Raw genomic sequence first — 15,548 nt, 5'->3', positions numbered from 1 at the left:
CCAAAACACGCCTATGGTCTAAAAAACGTTTTCTTACGCTTTCAGTTGGTGCGTTTGATTCGTAACACGGCGTCAACCGTTGCGGTACGTTGGATGTTGGCTGTCGAATATCAACGCGCTAAAAGACACCCCGCCCGCCTGAAATTCATTCTGTTGACAATCAAACGAACCTCGTCCGTCTGGTAAACGAAGTCGTCATGAAACAAGCATCATGTTTGTAGTTCCGCCACTTGAAGAAACAATCTCAACGTTAACTTAAATTGTTGGGTTTTACGATAAAATATAACGATAAGTGACGTCATATTCTTCTTGTTTAACATTGATCAGCTAGTTTTTGTTTACCTTCTTTACAAAGTACGTTAATAATATTCACATCCTGAGACGTTAGGTTTCTTAAATGTATATTTAAAATAGATCCCACCGAATTAAAATAAAATAAGCATATTTCAATCAAATAAAACATTTTTTTAGTACAATCTCATTTTAAATTTATGCTCGTCATAATTTTTAAGGTTAATGTAACACGAGTATCAATATAACAGAATATCAAAAAAGAAGTTTCTACCGAAGTTTGGAGAAATATTAAATCTGCTGTTGCATGCTGGGAGGTGTAGGCGCCCTTTTCCGGTTTAACCGGATATGGAGGAGTTCGGCGAGTGGACGCCATCCACAATATGGTGTCTTCAAATGTGAAATGTGAAGGTTTTTTGTTTTTATGATGTAGTGGATCGTTTCTGGTGCAGCGCCACATGTTCAGATGGATGCGCTTCAGAAACCAACCTTGAATGGAGGCTACGGGACACGTGTTTCTCCGAAAACCCGAATTACTGCACCCAAGTTGACGTTAACGCTAGCTGTTTTTATTTTTAAGTATCGCTAAACGCACTAAATCTAGCCTTGACTGACTTGCACGAACTATCACCTTTTTGCTTGGGGGCATCACATTATTCCACCGGCAGTTTCTGGTCCAGTACTTGAGGACAGAGGTGAGTACAGTTTCTATGTGTAAGTGTAACATATCGTCACATTTTTTGTCAAAATGTTTTTTTTGTTGCCTAAATCATCTCCTCATTGCCACCTATGGTAAAATCACCTCCATCCCCAGCTGATCAGATCATATGATTTTACCCCTTTAACCCTATAAAGCCTGAACCATTAAATAATTGCCAGAATTATTTTTTTTTAAAACTTGAGTGTTTATTGAACCTGCTGACAGACATATTTTTAAAAAAATCCAAAAACAATAGGGATATATGATTCTAATTTGTATCATATTTGATACATCAGTTCTTTTTGTGCAATTTGTTGCTCACAGTTTGTTTTTCTTGAACTAACAAAAACATATAAAACCCAACATTTTTAACCTTTTAAGGCTTTACTTTCTTTTAACATTTTCCTCAAACATGCAAAATATTTTTTTCTATATAACACAACATCATACATCTGCTGATATGAAGTTTTCACGCAGCAATGACTGATCCACCAGTGGAACCTGCATATAATTTTTGCTATATCTTGTATTTTTGTGCAATTTGTTGCTCAGTTGTTGTTCTTTTCAACACATGTCAGGTTTTTCAGGAAAGAAATATCACACTGATGATGTATAGGTCTCAAAAACTTGTGTATCAAATATGATACACTTGGCTTTATAGGGTTAAGATCATCACTTCTTTGACAATTTGCCACATTCATAGGCATCAGATAAGAACCCAGCAAAGAAGAGCTAGAGGGAGATTGTTTAGTTATCAGTTTAGTTTATCAGTGTTTTATTGTTGACACTAATATTGGTAACACTTTACTCTAAGGTGTCTTTGAAGTGACATTAATGCTCATGATACTTGTCATGTCATGTTTCTGACAGGCTTGTGTGGCTCTTATGTAGACACCTTCAAAATAAAGTGTTACCATATCTTGCTTAAGTCACAAAGGCATGTTCAAAAAAATTGCCTAAGTCATTTATTTCTCTTAAGTTAGATAATTTACACACAGTGTTATTACTATACCAATAGCCATCCTTTGTTACATCCTTTTTGAGTGAAATGATCAACCAATGTCACATGTTACACAAGTTTTTTGTATTTCCTGCAAAACTTGTTGATTTGAATGAGTTAGGCGATTATTTTAACAGGGTGACGATATACCGGTTTCCTGTTAAGATGCTGGTTTAAATACAGCAGGTCTTTGTGTGGTAAACTAAGCTGCATTTACACTGAAGTCATGTGAAGGCTTAAAAAGTTAACCACACTAGATCTGCAGCAAAAAAAGTATTTTTATACTATAGATATATATAAAATGATATTATAGTGGTATAAGACTAAAATACCAACACAAGAGGACAAGACTAAGAGTCTACAACCATGCTAGCATCTCTGTAAGGCTGTGAATGCTAACATACTCACATTTCAGTGCTAAAATGCTACTGTTAAGTAGCTATAGAGTGTTCACCATCCTAGTGTGTTAGCATGCCAACATTTGCTAATTAGCATTTAACAACAAGGTATTTATGCATAAACTAATGTGTTATATTATGTGATATTATGTTATATTATAATGTGTTTGAATATTTGACCTGGTGATGGTGCTAGATCAGAATCAGAGGATAACAAAGTTGGCAGGCTTCATCCCCTGGGAACATTGCAGTTAGCAAGTTAGATAGAATATTATCAGTTTATTATATAATGTTTACAGTTCTGGCTAAATCTTATTCTAAAAAGGGGCATATTATTAAGTATTATAAAACTCACCTTTTCAGTGCTTGTGCACTTACATTTCAGGGTATCTGCTTACAAACCAACAAACTATAATATGAGACAATCAACCAGTATTTTACCTACCTCGAATGCAGGCTCATTAGAATATTCTGCTCCCTACAACTACCTTCACAAGTTTGTGTTGCAAGTCAGTCAGAACACACTGGACTTTATTCAGTATGGGGCCTTTAAGAGACTTTAAAACTGAGCGATGAGGAAAAAAGGTGAATACAGATATATTTAAAGATAGAAGGAAAAAAATATGTTTTCTGAATATTGAAGCATGTACTAGCAGCAACCCAAAATATTAGCATAATATGTCCAGTTTAAGACTAAAAAGCTGTCTGTTGTGGGGGTTTTGCGGTGATGCTTGTATGAAACCTGTAATTTTAATTTATTATCAAACAATTTGTTCATTCTGCTTTAAATTGCAGACATCCCAGAAGTTTGCCTTGCCCCCTCCTCATGTCCGAGGACTCAAGCAGTGATGAAGACTGGCGTACACCCACAAAAAGGCATGTGGATGATGCAGCACACCGAGCAGCAAAATGTTGGGAATGTGGCAAAAAATTCTACAAAATAACAAACCTGATGTCGCACTATAAAAGCCACGATATTGAGGCTACCTGCCACATCTGTGAGGTTACATTCCGACGCCTGACGTCACTCTCCACGCACCTGGATAATGCACACTCGCCACCTTTCTGTAAAAAATGCCATCAGTATTTCAGTAACGGCTGGGACTTGAACAAGCACGCAGAGGCACATTGCATTGGCGCCGTGCCTTTTCAAGAAGCTCCCTCTCCCGTTCCTGTGGCCATATATCAGACTCAGAATAATGACAACTTTCCTGATGATGTCACTGCACAGGGACTGATGTGTGATCCAGTGTCAGATATGAGGCCTCAACAGAGAAGTGCGATGATGCCTGACACAACTGAGACACCTGAAAACAGTGTTGAGTATATTATTGGTGAAGATGATAGAGATATGGATATGGACACGGACAGTAATTGTGAGAAATCCGATGATTCAACGAGCAGTGAGTCTGATGATGAAGTTAAGACGCGCTCTAAACCTGCAGACTTGTGTGCAAATGATCCAGAATCAGATGACGGCTCAAGTTCCACTGATTGTTCCAGTGACTCTTCTAATAGTCCACACTCTAAAAACTCCCCTGCAGCCCTGCCTGCTGTTATTAGTACAATGTGTGATGCGTGTGGTAGAGGGCCATTTAGGTCAATGAAGCTCCATTTGCTGCACTGTAGTGGTGTGAGGGTAAAATATCAGTGTACAGTGTGCAAGGGCGTCTTTGTAACTGAATCGTCCCTTAAAGAACACTACATGCCTTTGTTTTCCTGTGAAGTCTGCGGCCAAGTTTTCCCTCGTGAGAACTCGTACCGTCAACACCAGTGTCCAAAGGGGAAAAAATCGCCTCTGGCTCTCTTTTGTACTGAGTCAATGCCGCATGCATGCAACATATGCAAATCCTTTTTCACTACGGACAAAACTTTGTTTAACCATGTCGCCAGAGTTCACACGTCAGTGGTCAGCACCAAGGTGTGCATTATCACCAACCCATCAGCGCTGACTGATAAAAAGGTTTCAGCAGGTGTTCCTGGCTCAGCAGCCCAGTCAGCCATCAGCAGTCCAAGTACAGTCAACCAGGCCATGAATGGAAAGCTGTGTGTGAGACCCCCTTCCACTATGTGCATGGCGCCCTCTGCTGGTAGAGGCGGCACCAACCAGCCTGTAACCCGTCTGTCTGCGTCCTTATTAGGCCCTCCTGGTGCCACGGACACAGCTCCAAGCCCTGCAGCCTCTGACCTCATCACCCCACCAACGCCAACGATCATGGCCATGTTTGAGAACGACAGCAAGGACGCGGCGTTGGTGAAACGTATGAAGACAGGCTGGCGCTCTAAAGCCCCTTACCCCTGCAGGCATTGTGGGGCCATTTTGCGGCAGCCGTCCCTCATCATCATCCACCGCTACCTCCACCGAGGACGCCGCTCGCACCAGTGCCAGTGCGGCAGAACTTTTAAGCACCGGCTGCACCTGCTGCGACACTGCGTCCAGCACGCGGAGACTGTTAGTTACATCTGTGTGAGCTGCGGGGAAACTTTCACCGGAGCGAAACTCTTAGCTGAACACATGAAGGGCAAGTCACGAATTAAATCGCGTTCTGGACGAACGTGGAAACATAAAGTGAAGAAAAAGTGCAGAATGCGCTTCACATGCGACTGTGGACAGCTCTTTGTGAGGCCTTCGGCTTACATTTGGCACCAACTTAAAAACTGGACAAAAACTAAACGATTGAAGAAGCCCTTGGAATGACGAAGCACATCTGTAATCCATGCTGGCTTCTAGCTATTCTTTGTTTTACTTTATGTTCCACGCTTTAAAACAAGGTTTAAGGAGCAGTGTGTAGGCTTCAGGGGGGATCTATTGGCTGAAATGGAATATAATATTCATAGCTATGTTTTTATTTGTGTAAAATCACGTGAAACAAAGAATAATATTCTTGTTAGCTTGCCCTTTATATCTTGTGGAGTATGTCTTCTTCCCATCTTATTGCACCACGTGTTTCTACAGCCTGACGTTACCTAAAGGCCACTGTGGATTCTCTGACATGCTTGGAAAGGGAGGGGTGAGCTCAGGAGGGTTTAGTTGGGTGTAACTCCCTGCTAGATGCCACTAAATCCTGCACACTGCTCCTTTAAATCAAAAGGGATCTTTTCTTCCTGACCTGAGCTACTTTGTTTCATTTCTTTAGGACAAAGTCGAAGCAAAATCACGTACACGTTCATTCTAAATGGCTTTTAATCATAAGCATGTCCTGGATGGTTGTTAACATGTTTTTTTTACCACCGTGCAAATGATACATAGTAAACAATGTTGGAACAAGTTCCTCAAAAGTTCTTTTGACAACACATTGGATTACAAATTAACCCACAAGGAACTTTTTTTTAAAAACACATCAAAACTCCAGTTTATTCTCCAGAGAGAGTTAATCCAGTTTGCTATATATTTTATTCTCACAAAGTGCATTCTTAACAGCGAGGTTTGTGTTGAGTCCTTGTTTTTCAGATTTGTTTTCGCTACAGCTGATTCAAATGTTTTGCTCCTGTGAGACATTGTAGAGGTCTTGGTATTCAGGTTAAAAATAGCATATGACGATTTTATAGTTGTTATATAATCTTAATGATTTTAATGTTCACGTCCTCAATATGATCATGTTTGCTTTGTTCAAGTCCACTAGATGGAGCTGTCGGGTTGCTAAAAGACAACTTGCCCTGTTCCATTGTTTCAGAGCAGGTGTAAACTGATGATTACAACCTTAAAGCTGCACATGAATCTATGAGTTTCATCCTATAAACTTCCAATTTTTTTCCTTTTCAGTTCAAAATAAAGGTTTCTTCTAAAGAGTCTTGAATTGACATTCAGTTTCTTCTTGTTTGACCATCAAAACACATCATGTCATTTACAAATCCCTTGGTGGATTAGAGGAAAGCAGATGAGAAATAAGATATTATATTATATTATATTCAATGACCCTGTTTGTGAACAATAATCAACCATTTAACTATTAAACTGTCTGTTTAAAAAAAGGAGGGTTTTTACAAAACTGATTAGGCTAACACTGTAAAATATTGCAAGAAATTTCAAATAAAATTAACATGTAAAAATATGCATCTTATTCCACAGGAATAATGGAGTCTATCAGTGAAACTTTACAAATCGCAGTCGAGAGAGAAAGCTCTGGTACATTACAAGGCTCCGAACAGTCTTTGTTTGAGATTATTTCTGTTCTTTGTGCACCGTCACAAATGTATAACTGTCGAGAACACAACAGATTTCTCAAAATGCGCTGTTATTTTTCTCCCACAGTGGATGGAAATCTTATTTTATCTGTATAATTTTACAGCTATGAGTCATTGTGCAGTGCACTCAGCACAGGGCCAGAAGATGAGATCTTTAGTAGGTATGCCAGTCCTCCAAGTGGTTCAGCATGTTTAGAGTCTGGAGCAGCTCCGGGTGGAGAGGATTTACCGTCTCACTTTCATGGATACTGTAGATGAAAACACTGACAAACACTATCTGTCTCCGTAACGAGCATATGTGGCCATGTCACCTGCAAAAGAAACAGAAAGTTAATTTCCTTAACAAGCACATTTCAGTTCAGATACCACATCCTGCGCTGCTTTGACAGCAGGTCTGTGCAGCGTCGCTGGCAGCCGGCGGAGCTGCGTACCTGATCTCGGGGTTGCGGTGACGCAGGACCTGAGACAGCATCTCCGAGGTTTGTTGGAAGCAGCGACTCAGCTCGTCCAGCTTCTGCTCCATGGAGAGGATCCGCTGCTCCAGCTCCCGATAGGAGTTGTTCCAATTGGCACTGAGGTCGCACATGATCATCTGCATCTGTTGGAACCAGCCACACAATCCAAATGTTCATATTTTCTATTAACAAGGGGAAAACAATGGGAGCAAACTAGAGCCACGAGTCTAATATTACTAAATTATCTGCAGACACATTTTAAATATACAGTACAGGCCAAAAGTTTGGACACACCTTCTCATTCAATGCGTTTCCTTTATTTTCATGACTATTGACATTGTAGATTCATCAAAACTATTAATGAACACATGTGGAATTATGTACTTAACAAAAACGTGTGAAATAACTGAAAACATGTCTTATATTCTAGTAAGCAAAGGGTGTTTACTTTGAGGAATCTAAAATACAAGACATGTTTTCAGTTATTTCACACTTTTTTTGTTAAGTACATAATTCCACATGTGTTCATTCATAGTTTTGATGCCTTCAGTGAGAATCTACAATGTAAATAGTCATGAAAATAAAGAAAAACGCATTGAATGAGAAGGTGTGTCCAAACTTTTGGCCTGTACTGTATGTTGCAGATTTAAAGTAATATTTCACCCAAAAAACGATCATTTGTATAGCAATTACTCACCCTTTCTTTCCTTAAATTCTTAAAGAAGATGTTTGTCTTGCCTGCCTCTATTGTGAACAGTTAATTCTCGAAGAATTGAAGTAAATGTGAGCTGCTAAAATTGTACTATTTAAAACCCTCCTGCATAAACCGCCCACTTCTCCTCGGGGTGAGACAGTTTTCGGATTCTTCGCTCACCTTGGAGGCGTGTATAAACAACATTTTCTCCGAAAATTCCTGGTAAATTGGGGTGAGTAAATGATATGTAGTAGCAGTCAAAAGTTTGGACACGCCTCCTTCAATGGCTTTTCTTTATTTTTATTAAATTTTCTACATTGCATCAAAACTATGATGGAACACATTTATGTAGTAAACAAAAAAAAGTGTTGAACAGTTTTATATTTTAGATTCTTCAAAGTATCCACCTTTTGCTTTGATGGTCTCAAACAAATTATGAAAGCAAGAAATTCCACAAATGAACTGTTGATAAGGCCTACCTGTTAATTAAAAAACCCATAGTGACCACCACAAGGATGTGAACTGAGTGAATAACAGAAGTGTGCAAAGTTGTCATCAATGTAAAAGGTGGCTACTTCAAAGAATCTAAAATATAAAACATACTCTGCTTTATTTAACACTTTTTTGTTTACTACATAATTCCAGGTGTGTTCTTTCATAGTTTTGATGTATTCAGTATTAATCTACAATGTTAAAAATAAAGAAAAAACATTGAATGAGTGGCTGTGTCCAAACTTTTGACTGGTATTGTACAGTGGTGGAAAGTAACTAAGTACATTTACTCAAGTACTGTACTTAAGTACAATTTTGAGGTACTTGTACTTTACTTGAGTATTTCCATTTTATGTCACTTTATACTTCTACTTCATTACATTTTGAGGCAAATATTGTACTTTTTACTCCACTACATATAGCTGACAGCTTTAGTTACTTTTCAGGTCAAGATTTAACATGAAAAACACAATAAATTTAGGAGATTAGACACTTTTTAAAATAAACCTCATAACAGAATATTAAGTAGTCAATATGAGCCCTACCTTGAGAAAATTAAAACGCTGTATACATAAATGCATCAATAATAATAATCTAATATAATATTTGGAATATATAAAAAAAACTAACTGGCTCCATGCTGCAAAACGAGTACTTTTACTTTTGATACTTTAAGTACATTTTGATGCTGATACTTTTGTACTTTCACTTAAGTACATTTTGAATGCAGGACTTTTACTTGTAGTGGAGTAATTTCACATTGTGGTATTAGTACTTTTACTTAAGTAAGGGATCTGAATACTTTTTCCACCACTGGTATTGTACAAATGTGATTCTGCGGTGAAGTTTTCCTTTAAGAGCCGATGTCTGACTGACTGAATGACTCACTGGGCAGACTCCATGCCATCCCTGTGTTGCCAACCTTAAAAACCGTGTCACTACATTTGGCAGCCCCTTTAGCAAGTTGGTTTCAAAAAAGAAGCCAACAGCAACAAATCTGGTTACTTTTTGAGTCCTCAATGCTGGCTGAGAGCAGCATGTTAGCTTTCCTGCCCAGCAGTTGGACTGACACTAACTGTTGCATAGTGGCATGAAGTAGCATGGTCTACCTTTGACTTTTTACCAAGGGGCTACACTTGCAGTCTGGAAAAACTACTTTTTTTATATGAATTAATCAAGAAAAAGCATTTTAAAGTGCACAAATTACACATGAGTGCCTTTCACTGGGTAACGTCTTTGTGGAAAACTTTTCTGGGCCTGTGAATTCCTGACACAAATGACTCCCGAGACATTTTATAGAGATTTTTTAACAAGCATTTAATGTGTCTGAACACCTAGCAATAAACAGCAGATTGTAAAATTCTGGGTAATCGTCTAGTGAGTGTTTTTAAGGTGATCTTTGTCATGTTATTTGGCATTAGCTTTTCCAGTGACAGCTGTCGTTTACCTTCGGGAGGTCCACCATCTCACTGACGTAATCTCTCAGTTTCTTTTGTTTGAGGCGTAAATGCCGAAATCTGTGCAGGAAAAAAAAAGATTTGATAGATCTCAGTCATGTGGAAGTATTTTACACACAATTGCATTTTAATCACACTATTCCAATGAGACACAGAAACAGCTCAACAGGGTTTAAATAAGAGAAGCTCTGATGATTTCTGATGGGCACATCTACAGATGGAGTCTCCTATTTTTGGACAAACAGAAGAATCCTGGCACAAATACCCAAACCCTGATTTGTAGAGGAATATGCTGAGTATTCCACTACTCAACCTGCAGGAGTCATGCTGCGTTTGTTAAATAGCTATAAAACACTGCTCCGAGGTTTCTGACATTCAAAGGTGGAAAAGGGCTAAATTTAGTACCTGAGATGGATGAAACCACCTAGAAAGAAATAAGAAAACCAATATTGCAATCCACTTTTTAAAGCCATTAGAGTGATGGTCACATACACTACTGGTCAAAAGTTTTAGAACACCCCAACTTTTCCAGAATTTTATTGAAAATGATGCAGTTTAATGTCTCAGTGTATTCTGAAATTAATGCATATAACAAATAAACAATTGAAGTTAAAAAAGAAATCAGAGAATCAATTTAGAAAGGAAAATGTATTCTAAACTTTTGACTCATTGAAGTAGCACCTTAACAGATAGAACAGCTGAACACACTCAATGGAAATCAAATATTCTTCAGAAAGTTCTTCCCAACTCTGTTGCAGAAGTTCCCTTAAATGTGGAGCAACTTGTAGGTTGTAAGTGATCAAGAAAAGTTGGGACACCTGTAGGAATTGGTAGCAACTTAGCAACTTTCAAGGCTTGATCAACCTCCGTTGCTGCAGAACTGCTTTAAGTTTTTAACCCATTTCTTGTTCCCTGAAAAAGGCCTACTTGTATAATTCTGAAATGTACATTATTTTCCAGTTTTGGTTAAGCTTACCTTTTTTTATTTACCTCTGGCAGTTCACCACTTACCTTTGTACCCTTTCAAGCTGTTCATTTGACTTGAACTGCTTGAATTTCAATAAAAAACTGGAGAAATTGGGCTGTTCTAAAACTTTTGACTGGTAGTGTATATAATGTTCTTAACCCCAAAGTGTGGAGGTGCCCCCCGCTCCGACTTTCCACAGTGTATTTATTTAAAGTGGCTCTGCCTGGTGTAAAGCAGGAAGTAAAACCCCTACACACAGGCTAACACACACACACACACACACACACACACACACACACAATCCTGTTGCAGGATAATGAAGCACACACTCACACTTCTGGACTTCCTGTCTTGTGCAATACACTTGTTCTTAGAAGCTTGGGCTTAATAACAAGCAGACAACTCAAATGGAATAATATGTGCAAAAAGAATAAAAATGGCTTCTCATTGTAATGGTTCCCATATTCATTTTCTTGATAAATGTCTCAAAAGATAAGATAGAGAGATAAGATAAGATATGACTTTATTCATCCCGTAGTGGGGAAATTTAGTTGTCACAGCAGCTCAAGATTACTGTCGTATTATTCTGTTAAAAAAAAAAAAAAAGGCCATTAAAAGTAAAACTTGACCCTTAACCCTTTATCAGGCAAAGAACTATATTTGGTAACTTCAGGTAATATTTTGAGAAAAAAGTTGCAAATTTACTAGATTAAAGTGGCAAATCTACAAAAAAAAGTTGCAGATTTAAGAGATTTAAAGTGGGAAAAAAGCAACTTTTTTCTCCCAGATTCACCACTTTAAATCTCATAAATCTATGAGTTTTTTTCTCGTAGATTTGCCACTTTAACTCATAAACTTTTTTCTCAAAATATTATTTTTAAAAAATTTTTTTTTTTACACATTCTGGCAGTATATAATATCCTCCAATATTCTCTAGGGTTGAAATTTGGAATTTGCAAGTATTTCAATGAGTGCCCTATTCAGGGTTAAAATCACTATTTATATATCAATTACTCCCATCATGTTAACTTTAATACTTGAAGAAAATCCTGAAAACTTGGATTATATTGCACGAGTTGTAAACAGATATTTTGATACAGTTTTGCTGTTGTTAAATGTGCCATCCATTTACTTTGCTTACCGTTTTTGGATTCCCCAGTTGCCCGTTTTGATATATTATCAGTCAATTAAATGGCCGTTATTAGTTGTTAAAACATGCTGCTGATCTACCATATATCAATGATATATGCTTTCTTGTTCATTTAACTCCTGGTACAACTAAAGGTACATTTGTTTGGACAAATAGAATGATAACAACAAAAACGGCTCATAAGAGTTTAATTTAAGAGCTGATATCTAGCCATTTTCCATGGTTTTCTTGATATTGATTTTGGTTATTATCAAGGAAATTATTAGAAAAAAATGAGCTATTGTTGTTGTTATCATTATATTTGTCCAACTAAATATACCTTTAGTTGTACCAGGCATTAAAATGAAAAAGAAATTCATATTTTTTTCTATGACTGTATGTGCAGAAGGTTGTTTTCACACCATTAAATGTCTGTTTGCAGTTTTGTTAGGTTAAGGCAACAAAATAACATGGTTAAGTTTAGGACAAAGACATGCATGATTAGGTTTTCTAAGAACAACAGTTGGGATTAAATACCTTATGTTGTTAAACGTAAGCATATCCGGACACTAACATTATATTCACTTTAAAAATTGTGATAAAAAAGTGATTTTTTTACTAACACTAACCACAATAACACCATTTCAAGCTTGTGCTAACATTGGAGCTGGGTTTTTCCATCAAGGTTTTCCTCAAGAACTCAAGACACATGAGGTGAATAATTGATTCTAAAAAAAGTATTTTTAAGGTGAAGTGTTCCTGTATTTATTAATTATTTGCCAGCATGTCTAAGAACTTGGCCTTGATCTCGGTGTGATAAAAGGGTGGGCCCTTGTTCACACATGCCCTGCCCACATAAAGGAGTCCAGCACATTTAATTAGTGATCTAAATTAGCCATTAAAACCTGTGACTCTGTGGTTAAGCATGTTGACACTAAGTTAATGACCTGTAAAATACACATGTTAGGCATATAATGCACCACCCACGTATATCCCTCGCCCAGACACACACACACACACACACACACATTCTTGTACTTCTATCTTTGTGAGGACCCTCATTGTAATAGTGAATTCCCTAGCAAGGTTATAATGGTTTTGGATTTTTCATTAGTTTTAGTTTTAATTTTGTCTTGAATTTTTGTTTTCAATTTCAGTTAGTTTGAATTAATTTTTAGAGTGAGTTTGCTAGTTTTAGTTTAGTTTTTATTAGTTGTAGTTTTTTGTAATGGGGTATTTGTTGGGTGGGAGATTAAAAGAGGTCACAGTAAATTTTGCCTTTATTTCCTTTGTCTTATCCATCTTCATTATGTATGAAAAAAGTTGACAAAAAACGAAAAAAAACTAAAACGAAGGACATTTTCACTATAATTTTAGTTAGTTTTGTAACCACACAATACAGTTTCAGTTAATTATCATTATTATGTGACCTTTAACCCTTAAAACAAAGTCTGAAATCTCAAAAAAGCCTTTAACCCATTGAGGCCTGAAAAATCGCTGGGCGATTTTAAAATAAGCCTCTTATTTTCTGGAAATTCTGGAAAAATTCTGGAAAAAAAAGTGTCAACTCTCCTACTAAATAATAGATTTTTCAGCCTCTGTAGCAGATAGAAATTAAATTAAAAAAGGTATTTGAGAGCTTATACAAATACTACAAAACGACGTATCCGCTTTCCAGGCTTCAATGGGTTAAAGAAGTGAGGACCGGCCGAAATATCCTCACTTTGCAAAAATGTCCTCACTCTGCTGGTTAAAAAGGTGTCCCGGTCCTCACTATGTAGGAAGTACTAGAACACACACACACACACACACGCACACACACACACACACACACACACACACACACACATACACACATCATGCCTGAAGCTATCATTTAGTGATAGAGTAACTCACACTCTGATGGCTTCCAGAAGGCATCTCTGGTGTCTTCGGTGCTCACCGCGGTTGCTCTTTGTCAGGTTAGCGCGGTGCAGAAGCCAGCATTCTCTAAGCACATTAGCAGCAGCGTGGCGGATCTGGTGAAGAGACAAAAAAAAAAAAAATCAGCTAATCAAACCATGAAGGTTGCAGGAGCACATTATCATGTTTCTTAGTTCCTATCAATCATTTAAGTACAGGAAGTAAAGGCATGAGTCATCCAAGGCTGCTGATTAAATCCAGATAGTCTTTCCTGTTGAACTATTTTCTCTATGAAAAAGAACTATGTTATTAACAGTTGCTAATATACAAGACAAACAGCCAAACAGACTAAATGCAATTTCCACATTGCAGGATTTCTCCGGTATCACCTTTTTGCACCTTTTCTCTTTGATTCTATTCACGTCTGTTTGTCTTCCTGCACAAATCACTGTAAGTACCCTGTGATGATGTCACTCTGGCCCTGTTGTGAGGGTTATTAATAGAGGCTGTCAGTGTCTGCATCCAGATGTCTTCCCTTGTTCCCATCAGTGTAAATCTGGACTGCACCAGATAGCTCAGAAGGATGCACACACACACACACACGCAGCCCGGAGCAACCACAAGCAAGGCATAAAGATGCACCGAGTGACAGGATGCAGCCACCGGGAGAAAGGAAATGGTTGTATCCTCCAAAGCAGCACCGACCTACCACAGTTTAACACTGCTTCACAGTTTGGTAAGGATCTGTAGCACTGCATGCAAAGCACACTGAAACTAAGATTGTAGCAGCTCCGTCCATTATTACACATTGTATAAACCTTCGACACTTTTCAGGATTTATGACAATATTTCCTTTGCAAGTGTTTATTTACCAGACACCTCCTTCTTCCCATCAATGAGCAAACACTTGAATCCTGTCCAAGGCTTCCATGTCCTCTGCAAGCCACTTCCACACACACAAACCACTTCCACACACTCACAAACACACACATACGTAAGCTGGACCAGTTTCCTGCCCATCGCTGTACCGTCCTGAACTGACACAAGTGTCTTTCCTGACAGAGATCAGATGATTTCCTCTGTTTGATGCCTTGAAAATGCTATAAAGAGGTTGGCATCTCCCACCTCTTTTCCCACACTATCCTGTCCTCTGGTGTCTCTTATTTCAGGAAAAAAAATCATTTAAATAAGACTTGAAAACCAAAACATGCATGCGACACGGAAAGTTGTGACGCTTCCATCCTGACTGATCCTTCCGCTTTGTCATTCTTCTTTATTTATCTTGCTTCACTGCAGTAACCTCAGCTGGAAGGAAGGCTAGTTGACTCTTACTACATGTTTATATAGGGATGTTTATTTTATTACTAGATAAATATTATGACAAAATGAGAGACACTTTTTTTCAGGTTCTACAGCTCCCATTAGAGGACAAATCAAATATAAAAACAAACCTTTCTCACTCCTTTTATATTTGTTTTAATAAAGGTCTGTGTGTCATTGCCGAAGTTGGTATGGCGGATGGAAGCTGACAAAATTTTAAAAAATGAGTTGATAAATGAATTAATGATCGGAAAATAATCAAAATAAATGACAGAATTGAAAAGTTTTATCATTTGTTAAAATTATTATTTAAATGTGGCACACACTTTGAATGACAGCCATAGCAAGAAAAACATATATTGGGGAAATAAATTGGGGAAATCTGCAAAAGGAAAATAAATAATACAAAAATACATTTAAAATCGAATAAATATATGCATCAAAAAACAATTAAAAATGTATTTAAAAATGCATTAATTTATTAATAATAAGTTTTGGTAAATAATAATAAATAATGGTAAATAAATGGGGAAATGACTACAAATTGAAATATTAAAT

General features: G+C 37.5%; 2 protein-coding genes across 3 annotated transcripts in view; one reads left to right on the top strand and one right to left on the bottom strand.

Moving 5' to 3' along the window:
- Positions 1–654: 654 nt before the first annotated feature.
- si:dkey-79d12.4 (zinc finger protein 62 homolog) lies at positions 655–6,190 on the top strand. The gene is made up of 2 exons (XM_059338480.1): positions 655–986; positions 3,185–6,190. Exon 2 carries the CDS (start codon positions 3,216–3,218, stop codon positions 5,085–5,087), a length of 1,872 nt encoding a protein of 623 aa, XP_059194463.1. The 5' UTR covers positions 655–986; positions 3,185–3,215; the 3' UTR covers positions 5,088–6,190.
- The window catches only part of kcnn4 (potassium intermediate/small conductance calcium-activated channel, subfamily N, member 4), a 37,534-nt gene continuing 28,011 nt past the window's right edge, over positions 6,026–15,548 (bottom strand). For both annotated transcript variants that reach the window (XM_059338485.1, XM_059338486.1), the window contains 4 exons: positions 13,665–13,786; positions 9,663–9,732; positions 7,006–7,172; positions 6,026–6,885 (listed from right to left, as the gene is read on the bottom strand). In XM_059338485.1, coding sequence (XP_059194468.1) covers positions 6,882–6,885; positions 7,006–7,172; positions 9,663–9,732; positions 13,665–13,786 — 363 coding nt within the window. In that variant the 3' untranslated portion in view covers positions 6,026–6,881. The remainder of the gene's footprint in view (positions 6,886–7,005; positions 7,173–9,662; positions 9,733–13,664; positions 13,787–15,548) is intronic.

The sequence above is a fragment of the Centropristis striata genome, chromosome 8 (genome assembly GCF_030273125.1).
Source record: "Centropristis striata isolate RG_2023a ecotype Rhode Island chromosome 8, C.striata_1.0, whole genome shotgun sequence".
NCBI lineage: Eukaryota > Metazoa > Chordata > Actinopteri > Perciformes > Serranidae > Centropristis > Centropristis striata.
The sequence above is the reverse complement of the archived record's forward strand: the minus strand, read 5'-3'. Positions and strand labels throughout refer to the sequence as shown.